Below are 12,602 nucleotides of genomic sequence, written 5' to 3'. Positions count from 1 at the left end.
ACTGAAATTCTGCATAACTTGAGTTTTGAAAGATTGACTAGCAGTGTTACAAGTGTGATCAGTTTAGATATTTGCACCAATAGTTTTGAAAATGTACATATTTTATATGAAAATATCACCAAAGTGGAAAAAAAGTAAATGCTGTAGTAAAAATGTATATTAATTAAAATTAACAAATGCTGTTGAAGCATTGTTGATTGTTAGTTCGTGTTAACTAAAATAGGTAACTAATGCTGACTAATGAAATAATATCTAACATTATGGTTGTTTGAGTTATCAATTTAGTGTTTCATAGTGGTTTTTGAATATGATTTCAAAATGTAAAGCAATCCAAATGCTATCCGTTTATACAGTACCACCAAGATGTTCCAAGATGTGGGTCTTGTTGTCTTTTCTGCCTGCTGCCATAATGTTTGCTCCTCAGATTATACCCCATTTACAGAATACCAGTTCACCATCTGCCCTGTGCATTATATGTTCACCACATATTTAGATATTTATATTATCCTCACACAACACTTGGCAGGTGTGTATTATAAATGCTCTTGAGTATTGTATGTCATTAAACTGTATATTGTGCTGTCTCCATTTAGTAAGTTGTTACACAAAAATGTCTCTTCAGGGATCAATAAAGTAAGTCCTATACATCTAATTAATATACTATATATCTATTTTTTTAAAACGAGAGAAAAAAAGTTTAGGCATAATGTTTATCGGATTTGATGAATGATGTGATTTGATTGATTTAATCAAATTAAATCATATATTTATTATTTTAGTAAAACCAGTTAATTTGGATGTTTTAGAGTGTATTAAATAAACTAAAAATGTATCTCATGGTACAAAGCTGTCATTGGGGTGGTATATTATAGGTACAAAAACGAATCATTGTACCACTATTTACCCCTAAGGGGTACATATTAAAAGTACATATTCATACTTATTCATATTTGTAAGTATTCATATACCTTTTGAAAAGGTAGTCCCACAGTGACATTTCTGAACTTTTGTTCTCATATTGTTTCTCATTTATCTCATTTATTAGTTTATTAGTTCACGTGGTGCATTTAAACAAAAAAGCCTGTCAACCAAAGTTTGCTGTCTCAAAAAAACAAACAATAAAATAAAATAAAAATCAATAAGAAAGAAAGAAAGAAAGAAAGAAAGAAAGAAAGGAAAAGGTATCTCAATCGTCAGTTACAGTTGAATCTGAAGGCCACACAGGACATGGAAATTGGGCTAAACCTTGCTTTGTTTGTTTGCCTGCAATCTGTTAAGATCTCGAAGCGTCCAACAGATGGCAGCACTGTACTGTCTCCTTGTCATAGACATATATTTAGTGTGTACTGTGTAGCCCTCCCTATCTTACAGGGCTTTTACTCGTGTCAAATTTAACACATTATTATGGCTGTATTACATTCACGGATTATAGAAAAATAATTCTACGATAGGCTGTTTTTGTTTGATATGTGAGAATCTAGCCTAAGGCAAGTTAGTGTAGACGCTAAGTTCCTTTTTCATTAATATTTTTATAACTCAAAACGGACAAAAGTAAGCTATTATTACTATAATCTACACTGTACACATGTTAACAATTTGGTAGTAAATAGGCTAAGTAAAAAAAAAAAAAGAAAGAAGAAGAATTCCACAGTAATATAAACTATGAATTAGGCTACCTACAGATTTACAGAGAAATATTTATATTAACCTATTGGCCATTCAAAAAAAAATAAAAAATAAAAAAAAATCATTAGCTACATTACTTTATACATTTACAGAAAAAGGAGCATTCCCCGAATTCCCTGCACCACCCATCGCAGTTGAACTCAATGAACTCGTCATTACAATTATTTGGCATTTCACGCAATCAGATTTTATGAACAGATCTTAATAGCACATTTTACATAACTTAACTGTATAGCACTACATGTGCAGAATTTTGAAATATAACTGCCATACGTAATGCTTGTAACACCATCACTTTATTTTAACACCATCACAGCCGCCTGTTTTTACGTTATTTTTTCTTTTTATTCTAAATAATAGGATAATAATAATAATAATACAAGTAAGTAATAATAAATAATACAATAATAATAATATAATAATAATACAAGCAGTAGGTATTTTTCACAGATGTGACGTGATCGTGTATGAGTGAGTAAATAAACGATATGATATTTTGCTGACATCAGCACTGCGCCAAAAAGGACAGTTCCATCCGCTCGCTGCTGCCGACCTGAGTCTCCAGTGAAATACAGAACACAACACCTTCCACAGGCAAAAAGCACTCTTTGCGCCTTTAAAAGTTAAAATAACCTATAGATCAGCTTACTAGTCGTATTTTTTCAGGGTATGTCCATCTGAAACATCTGCAGTAAGGAAGGTTGAATGCGAGGAGCAGCACGGGTAAATTATTGATTGGGACAGTCCTGCTATAAAAGGAGACGCCGCCTGGGTTCTGCTCATTGTCTTCAAAACGCCAAGATGAGCTACGGATCCGACATCTACTCCGCCTCTTCCTACCGGAAGATCTTCGGGGACTCCACCCGCTACTCAGCCTCTCCATCCCGGCTGAGCAGCTCCCGGAGCGGCTTTAAGTCCCAGCCCACGACCCGCTCCAGCATCCCAAGCTCATACAAGCGCAGCACCCGATCTGCCTTCCCATCTTCATCCTTGAGTCTGGAAAGCTTCGACTTCACCCAGAGCACAGCGCTTAATAATGAGTTCAAGATCATCCGCACCAACGAGAAGGAGCAGATGCAAGGGCTCAATGACCGTTTCGCGATGTTCATCGATAAAGTTCGCAATTTGGAGCAGCACAACAAAGTGCTGGAAGCCGAACTCGTGACCCTGCGCCAACGCCAGACAGAACCGTCCCGTCTGGCCGAGCTCTACCAGCAAGAGATCCGAGAACTGCGCTCCCAGCTCGAGGAACTTAACGCGGAGAAGAACCAGATGATGTTCGAGCGCGACAACATTGAGGAGGACTTCCAGAAACTCCAGGAGAAGTTCGAGGAGGAGATGAGAATGCGCGAGGAGGCTGAGCAAACGCTTAGAGCTTTCAAGAAGGACGTTGACAACGCCACCATGGTGCGCCTAGACCTTGAGAAGAAGGTCGAAGCCCTTCTGGACGAGATCAACTTTATGAGAAAGGTGCAGGAGGAGGAGGTGACTGAGCTCATGAACATGATCCAGGCTACCCAGGTGTCCGTGGAGATGGAAGTGGCCAAACCCGACCTCACCTCCGCCCTCAAGGAGATTCGCGGCCAGTACGAAGTCATGGCGAGTAAGAACTTGCAGTCCGCTGAAGAGTGGTACAAGTCCAAGTTCACCGATCTCAGCGAAAAGGCCAACAAGAGCAACGAGGTCATTCGCGCCAGCAGGGAAGAGCTCAACGAGTTCAGGAGGCAGCTGCAGTCCAAGACCATCGAGATCGAGAGCCTAAAGGGCACCAACGAATCTCTGGAAAGGCAGATTCATGAGATGGAAGACAGGCACAACGCTGAGGCCATGGGCTACCAGGTTGGTTTCCTCAATTTTAATCTTACACACGGGTTCTACCGAGTTACAAAGTATGGATATCGGAAAAGAGTTTCGCTTCTTTAAAATGATCACAAACATTGAGAATATTCGCGTTTTCTTAAAACAACCAATCGCTATCTGTTTTGTTTAAAGATAGAATAACTAGTGTTTGAAACTTGTGCTTCTGCTAACCAGACAGCAGACAAAAGAGCACCGTGAAATGGGCGTGACCACAGCAAGTGACTGTGAATGTTAGCCTACCGCTTCTCTGTCCATGGTGCTAAAATGACTTCAGACGGTTAAATGAACAGCCTATATTGGATATTTTATTCATAAGGTTTTCCAAACCTTGTAATAAATCAGCTACCATAAAATAATGATGACAAAGTGTCACTAAATAATGAATGTAAGTGCTTTAGCCCATACAATTAAATCTAATCTATGTTTTTTCCACAAGCATAGGTTAACGTTGCCTACTGTAAAGTCTTTCTTTCTTTCTTTCTGCAATGCATGTGCAGAGTTTCAAAAATAAAAGGTTCTTTATTGGCATCAATGATTTCATGAAGAACCTTGCACCTTCCATGGAACCTTTCCATTCCACAAAAGGTTCTTAATAGTGGAAAAGGGGTTCTTTAGATGTTTAAGGATTACTAGATTTTTAGTTCTTCACTCTAAGAAAAAATGGTTCTTGTAAGAATTGTTCACTTAAAGGTTCTTTGGGGAACAGAGAATGGTTATTTTATTGCATTGTGACGAATATCCTTTATTTTTAAGAGTGTATGGAAACATTTCTAGTGTCAAAACAAATAATCCAGTCTAAATGCAGCCGTTTTTTTAATCATAAATATATCATGTAACATCACCCAGGATACAATTGGGCAGTTGGATAATGAGCTGAGGACCACTAAGAGTGAGATGGCCCGTCACCTTAGGGAGTACCAAGACCTGCTGAATGTCAAGATGGCGCTTGACATAGAGATTGCTGCTTACAGGTAATAAACAATGTTTTTATTGATATGTGAAGGTGAAGGCAAGTGAAATGTGCATTCTGTCCATTCTTTATCAACATACCTGTGACCTAAAATGAAAATCATGAGAATTGCTTTAATGGAATTAGCTGATGTGATACAGAAATGCATTGCACTGATCTCTCTTCACCTTTTCCACCACACCCTGCCTCGCCACCTTCTCTTTGTTCACCCTTCCATTTATTATCCATCTCAGGAAACTGTTGGAAGGGGAGGAGACACGTATCAGCACCGGGATCACCTACCCCACCCCCGCCTCAGTGTCCAGCTACAGCTACCAGTCCCGTATGTACAGCAGCTCTAGCGTTAGTGGAAAGAAGGAGGTCAAGGATGATGATGACAAACATCAGCAGAGCAGTAAACCCGGCAAAGGCTCCTCCCAGTCCGATGACTCCAAGAAGAGTGACAAGATCGACTCTGGAGACGTGAACCCCACCAACCAGAAAAACTAAACGTCTCAACCCTCTTTCTTTCTTCCACTCCTCCCTCTGCCTTCTCCATTACCCTCTTTTCCCTTTCCCCAAGCAACTCCCCTCCACAAAGGGGGTCTCAGAGAGGAATCTAGCGTATTTTGACTATTCTCCACTAATTCACCTCCCACTCAGTCACAGGCAGCAGCCCTTCTGTAGCAAACCACTTACTACTCAATACACACTCTTTGATGCATATATTCTCTGTTTCCAGGGCTGCACTGAGTTATTTATTGCCACTTTTAACTGCACTAAAACAGGCTTCTCTCAGCACATTGCGTTAAGAAAATGTCTGTGTGTTTAGCTGAAGGTATTATTGTGCTGCAGTGCAAAGCCAGCACAAAACTTGACTTGCAATAATATTTTCTGTTTTACAATATAAGCTGTTAGCAAAGCAGTTATTGTTGTCTTTGAATCATGCCAGCCCTAGTAACAATGGCATCTGGGAGTATCATTGCATCAGAATTGTATCTCCAGTTAACTTCTCGGCATGCTCATAATGCATTCTTGCCAAAAAAATAAAAAATAAAAATCCGAAACTAGACATGCATAGTTTCGAAAACACTTCACCCAGCCAAATTCCTCTCCAAGACTGCTCTTGATTCCATTTTTAAACATATTCTACCCACTTGCCCTTTAAAAGCAACAAGGATTTGAGCCTAATAGCAAGTCCTCACTGCATGAGGTGTTTCTGCTGTTTGCATGGTGACTGTATGTGGGTCCAACAGAAGTTTACCTATACTTTCATAGCGGTGTGCCTGCCATTCCTCTCAGTACTTAAGGCTGCATTAGTTCACCAGCCAATGGGCAAGACTGAGAGCAAAATGTTACACAGTACTGCTGAAGCCTTTCACATGCTGCTAAACGCTTGTGATTAATACAATTTCTAACAAATACTTTAAAGCCAATCAAGTCAGGGCACTTAAATGTATGCAAACAGCATCTCATCCATATCAACAGGCAGAATGAAGGAATATGGAATGCTTGGGAAGATATCGCAAAAACATGGTTAATAGAAAGATAGTGTAAGTGTGAGTAAGAAATAAGAAATAGAAAAAAATGGCTTGTTTGAGCCAGCTTTAAGTTCAGTTTACCTTGCTGCTTCTGAGTCCAGATTTGGTTGTGTTTGGGCGGCTGATACAAATATTATGAATTTGTTAAGAAAAGTAAAAGTATATGCTTAGAAGTTAGAAAATGCATTAACATTTCAACATTTTACTTTTATATTTGTGGATGCCTGAAGCACATTTACAGTGTGGAAACGCAGTCACTAGCACAACTTTTCACAATGCATCTCAAACACCTAAACATCATACTTGAATCTAGTGTACTCTCATACAAAGAAGTCACTGTCACAGTGAACCTCCGTTAACCATGGGTCAAAAATGAATCCCTTTGGTAAACGTATATTAAAAGGTAATGCTAGTGAAATATCTTCATAACACTTCTGCTACACTGCCAGGTTTTGATACCACTTGCCTCTATGTCATGGCTTTGTCATGCCTGACTTGCTGCACTCTTTCTATAGACAGTTTAAACAGATTGATAAAGTTGGGCTTAACTGACTTTAAGAACTGTATGATGGGAACCCAAGTGAATGGGTTTCTTTCTCTATCGGAATTAATTTTTCCGATGAACACTGTGACATCGGCATGCTTAGCTGCAAGGGAATGTCAGGCAAATCTGGAATTTTGTCTTTACGTTCTCACAGATGCTCCTTAGGCCTGGTATGCTGGTAAAGCTGAACATTTTGGGATTGCTCTGCCAGTTTTGGGAGAGCGAAAGATGATTGCAGAAAGCATAGTGACACAATGCAGTTTGAAGAAGGAGAATTTCAAACCTGCACTGCCAAACTTTTGTAATGCATGTGCAATCAGCATCCCTCCATAAAAAAGCAACCTGCTTTTACACCAATACAAAACAATCCATCTAAAACATGCTACTGTTTATGTATGAATGCTCTCAGTTATAAAAAAATGCCTTAAGCCACCAGCAGCTTTCTGAATCTGGCAGGGTGTGCATTAACCTGTTATTTCTGCTAAGAATGTGACTTTGTTTGCTATCTAGTGTGTAGGGGCCACTGTGTACTGGATGACTGAAAACTTTAGGAGCTGAATGTAGTTGATGTAATTTCTATTTAGTCATTATCTTACAGCTGTATGGCACATGACCAATAAAGACTTGACATTATAAAGCCCACCTTAACGTGTCTGTCCTTATTAAATTGAATGCGATTTCTGAAAGCTCACCCGAAATGGCTGGTGAAACTGTTACCGAGTTAATGACAGACATGTTTTCTGTATCAAGCATTATAACAATTAATTTGCTTTTGCAGTAGAACTCAAGACATTAACGGTCAATATCCATAATATTTGAAGATTTTGTGGTTTAAAACTAAACAGCTGATGCATTTCTATTAAGTTAGGCCACTTGAAACATGAGCAATAATCAATTTTGCCAACGCTCCAGTCTACCTAAAAGGTGGTGAGATATTACTGTCTTATATTTCTTGACCTAAGTGAACTGAAAACAAGTAACCTATAACTATCTTAACTGGTTTTATTCAAGTCAAAATGTTATTTAATATCACTGAATCTACCTAAATATGTTAAGTAATACAGGTTAAATCAAGTAGAAAAAGATCGTATATATATATCGGTACAGGTAATATATACAGTGGGTACAGAAAGTATTCAGACCCCCTTAAATTTTTCACTCTGTTATATTGCAGCCATTTGCTAAAATCATTTAAGTTAATTTTTTTTCCTCATTAATGTACACACAGCACCCCATATTGACAGAAAAACACAGAATTGTTGACATTTTTGCAGATTTATTAAAAAATAAAAACTGAAATATCACATGGTCCTAAGTATTCAGACCCTTTGCTGTGACACTCATATATTTAACTCAGGTGCTGTCCATTTCTTCTGATCATCCTTGAGATGGTTCTACACCTTCATTTGAGTCCAGCTGTGTTTGATTATACTGATTGGACTTGATTAGGAAAGCCACACACCTGTCTATATAAGACCTTACAGCTCACAGTGCATGTCAGAGCAAATGAGAATCATGAGGTCAAAGGAACTGCCTGAAGAGCTCAGAGACAGAATTGTGGGAAGGCACAGATCTGGCCAAGGTTACAAAAAAAATTCTGCTGCACTTAAGGTTCCTAAGAGCACAGTGGCCTCCATAATCCTTAAATGGAAGACGTTTGGGACGACCAGAACCCTTCCTAGAGCTGGCCGTCCGGCCAAACTGAGCTATCGGGGGAGAAGAGCCTTGGAGAGAGAGGTAAAGAAGAACCCAAAGAACATTGTGGCTGAGCTCCAGAGATGCAGTCAGGAGATGTATCAGTGTTGTATTAGTACCACTGAGATACTATTATATGTTTAGATTTTTTTATTTCATTTCAGTTTTAGTTTTAGTTGTTTTAGTACATCAAGCTAAACTAAACAGTAACACTTTACAATAAGCTTTCATTAACACTGGTTAATGCATTATTAAGTAACATAAACGAACAATGAGCAATATACATTTTTAAAGCATTTATTACACTTTGTTATTGTTAGTAAAAATATTCAGGTTCATGTTAATTAACAGTGCATTAACTAATCATAATAAATACAACTTTTGATCCTAAAAATGTGTTAACAAATGTCTTAATGTTAATCTTAACAATGTGCCCTTTTTTGGATAGAACGTAAGAACACAGCAGGAAGCCCACCTTCAACCTTGTGCCTGTTGTGATCCAGCGGTCCCATAATCCATCATGTTCTAGTTTATGTGAGTCTTTAGGGATCAGGAGTCAAGAGGACAAGGACAATTCCATTGTGTTTTTTCTTTCTTTCTCAGTGAAAAGCAATGTAGTATAAAAATGAATTCTAAAATAAATGCAAACAATTTGATTGTACAAAGGACACAGAAATAAGCTACATTACTGCTATATGTGAACACACACAAACACAACCTTTACCTGTACCGAGCCCACATATGGTGTGGTAACACTCGTGACTGCACCTCTGTGCTGTGTGGGCAACATACATTGCAGTTATACAAAGATTTATATCCCTGCAATGCTGCCAACAAGCTATAAACGTCCCATTGTGACAAATGCGCACTAAGAGTCACCTCTCACACCCCAAGCCTAAACAGAGACTTTATTCAGCTCATATTTCATTGCCATTCTCTGTATCATCTGGTAAATCTGTCTTCACCTCACTAACATCATCAGAGACTGTAACCCTGATGCTATTGATGACTGACTTCATACTGTAATAGTGTCAGCATGTTTCTCTGTTATGGACAGGTATAAAGTTGTTTATCTTGTACCCAAATCTCTATTAAGTTTTCCTTTCTGTGACAGAGATAAAGTAGAAATGGACTTACTTGAAGTTACTTGGATGTGTTATCCACACCTCAGTGCACATAGTCTCTAAATTAACTACTCAACTATCCTGTAGAGACCAGGCTGACATGAGCAGCCAGGCATCACAAGATAAGAGACATGCCATAAAGTAAGAATGATAGACATTGTGTGAATGCATGTGTATGTGTTAAACATAGAGATTTAGATCAGGTATACTTAGATTACCTAAACTTAATTTGTCTAATGAAAATGGCTAGTTCAATAAAAATAATTATGTTATTCAGTCAGCAATAGATGGCATCTGAAATGTTTAGCTATCCACAGGGTGAAAGACAGGTTATGACATGTATTGCGAATGACACAGGACAAAATTAATTAGAATTTTTGGAATTATTTATTTCACTTAACTATACTATGTTTAATTATAAAACAAATCCCCACTCAAGTAAATTTGATAAGACAGCATTTTTATTAATATAGCAACTGCAAACCAACAAATAACTAATTTTCACTATGAAGCCTGTAATATAACTGAAATAAAGACATGATTTATGAAAACTAGCAAGACTTAAATTCAATCATAGTTCACACAAAATACATCTACATGCACATACAGAATAGTTTAACTTTACTTAAACTACCTAGCACTTATACATTTATAAATCTAACAACAATCATAAAAAAAACTGCATCATGCATCAGGAAATTAATCAAAAATAATGTTACATCTGTATACTTGCTATCCTCACTTTCTAATAAAGTAAAAATTGCACACCCAAAGCTTCTCCACAAAGACATATGATGCAGTAGAGGAGAAGATGATCAGAGAATAATGCCTTGTCATTACAAACCTACTGTATGAAGAACCTGGACTATAGTGCACAAGTGGTATAAAAGTCATACTTTTATGGTGCTTTTTTTGTCCTTGTTTATGATAAACTATCACTGTGTGAGAAACAAGTTGAGATTCTTAAAAAAAAAAAAAAGAAGTTGGGTTCCACAGAAAATAACATGTAGGTTTGGAATGACATAAAGTTTTGGTTCCTATTGACTTTTATTGTGTGGACAAAAAATACAATGGAAGTCAATGGTCACCAAAACTGTTTGGATACCAACATTCTTCAAAATATCTTCCTTTATGTTCCATAGAACAAAAAATATTGTACAGGTGTGGAACGACAGTATTTTCATTTTTGAATGAACTATCCCTTTAACATAATCAAGCATGCATATGCACACAGAGGCTGCTGAATTTTTCATGTTTTTCTCCTGGTGGAAGGACAATGACTGGATGAGGCAACAGAGAGAAAATCTCAGTGGTGTCCTCATCATGACCTTCTCCTATCAGAGAGAGGTCATCTTGCACATGGTCAGAACAATTTTCTCAAACAAAAGAGATTTTATTATTACATTTTGCACATGGCAATCCGTTCTTGAAGTTCTTAAAGGGTTAGTTCACCCAAAAATGAAAATTCTGTCATTAATTACTCACCCTCATCTCGTTTCAAACCCGTAAGACCTTCATTCATCTTCGGAACACAAATTAAGATATTTTGAGATGTTGAATCTGAGAGCTGTCTGACCCTGCATAGACAACAACACAACTTAAATGTTCCCAAGTCCATAAAAAATAGCTTCATATATATATATATATAAATATCTTCTTTTTGGGTGAACTATCCCTTTAAGGAAAAAGGCTGCTGATAACAATCCAGCTGATGCTACCTAACCTAATCACCACCTATATAAAAAAGAGTAACTATTTATATAAGACACAATCTAGACATCAGTCATTAAATAAGAGCTGACTTTACCAGTTCTTCAGTAATGCGCACACCAGGCTCACTGAACCAATCAATTTGATCATTACAAATGTCCCTCAAAATGACATAGAGATGAAACAGAAAGTCAGTGATGTTACCTGTCGGTAAAGTGTTAACCGGCCTGCTGCAGCAGCTGTTGCCGTGGATACTGTTGCCAAGCCCCAACCCACTGTGCCCTTGCAGCAGTGAGAGATGCTTGTGCGAAGCCACATGAACTCTTCACAAGCCCACCCTACAGACACTGAGTAATCAACAGAAAATGGATTTAAAAAGAGACAGATGAAAGAACAGCCTGAAGTTCTGCACAAAATAAGACTTTCAGTCGTCCTCAATAAGTACATCATAGTCACTTAAAGTGCTCCCAGTGATGTGTTCCAGTGTCACCCCTAAAAACTGTTTCAAATGTGGTTAGAAATGGATCGTAAAAATAGGACAAGAGAAATGGATGTGTTTTAATCTTCTCTGTAGACCACAGAGTGGATACTATTGCTACTATTGTACATTAAACAATCATTTCCATTTTCAAATGGAGAAAACAGATTGAATTCAGCTAGTTTAGACCTTATTCTGTGCTGAAAATCCTAATTTGGTGTTCCTGGTCAAAAAATGACTGGCATACAAAATAATTGCTTGTGAATCTTTCATTGTGCTATATTATTAACAAATCTTGGATTCAATCTTTTTTATCAACTTCTTTCAATTCTTTTCAGTTTCCTTTGGGAACTGATTGGTCATAGACAATACAAAACTTGTGCTAACTGAAAGAAAACAAGTTGCCAAAGAGATTGAATCCCATATTTGGCAATAATATAGCACAACAAAAAATTTATTAGCAATTTTTTTTGTAGGCCAGTCATTTTTGACCAGGGTCCTGTTGCCTAAACATAGCCAATAAGAAGTAGTTTGACCAACTAGCAGTAAGCCAAATCTTAATCGGTCTTATTTTACAGATTTAAAATAGACCAAGACTAGTCTAAGCAGTATAATATAGTATAGTATAAGCAGTTTATGCAACCAACCCCAGGAACACCAAAAGTGGAGCATCTACGTCCACAACTACGTGGAACATCATCTTTATCTGCTGGAACGCCACTCTCTCGTGAATGCACGTATGATAGTTAGTGGAAGCTAGAGATTACGGTCTATAAAGTTTTAAATATGGATATTTTTCTTACACAAATGCATCATTTCACTTCAGAAGCCTTTATTAACCCCCCAGAGCCGTGTGGAGTACTTTTATGATGGATGGAAGCACTTTATTGGACTTCAAAATCTCAACCACCATTCACTGCCATTATAAAGCTTGGGAGAGCCAGGACATTTTTTAATATAACTCTGATTGTATTCGTCTGAAAGAAGAAAAACATATATACCTAGGATGACTTGA

The 12,602-nt window shown here is 37.6% G+C and overlaps 1 protein-coding gene across 1 annotated transcript; it reads left to right on the top strand.

The window, feature by feature from the left end:
• The first annotated feature begins 2,365 nt into the window (after positions 1-2,365).
• LOC107704321 (alpha-internexin-like) lies at positions 2,366-5,926 on the top strand. The gene is made up of 3 exons (XM_016507213.1): positions 2,366-3,525; positions 4,393-4,517; positions 4,750-5,926. Exons 1-3 carry the CDS (start codon positions 2,488-2,490, stop codon positions 5,003-5,005), a joined length of 1,419 nt encoding a protein of 472 aa, XP_016362699.1. The 5' UTR covers positions 2,366-2,487; the 3' UTR covers positions 5,006-5,926.
• Positions 5,927-12,602: the final 6,676 nt, after the last annotated feature.

Source organism: Sinocyclocheilus anshuiensis, unplaced genomic scaffold, assembly GCF_001515605.1.
Source record: "Sinocyclocheilus anshuiensis isolate Anshui unplaced genomic scaffold, SAMN03320099.WGS_v1.1 scaffold1448, whole genome shotgun sequence".
Taxonomy (NCBI): domain Eukaryota; kingdom Metazoa; phylum Chordata; class Actinopteri; order Cypriniformes; family Cyprinidae; genus Sinocyclocheilus; species Sinocyclocheilus anshuiensis.
This window is presented reverse-complemented; position numbering and strand designations above follow the sequence as displayed.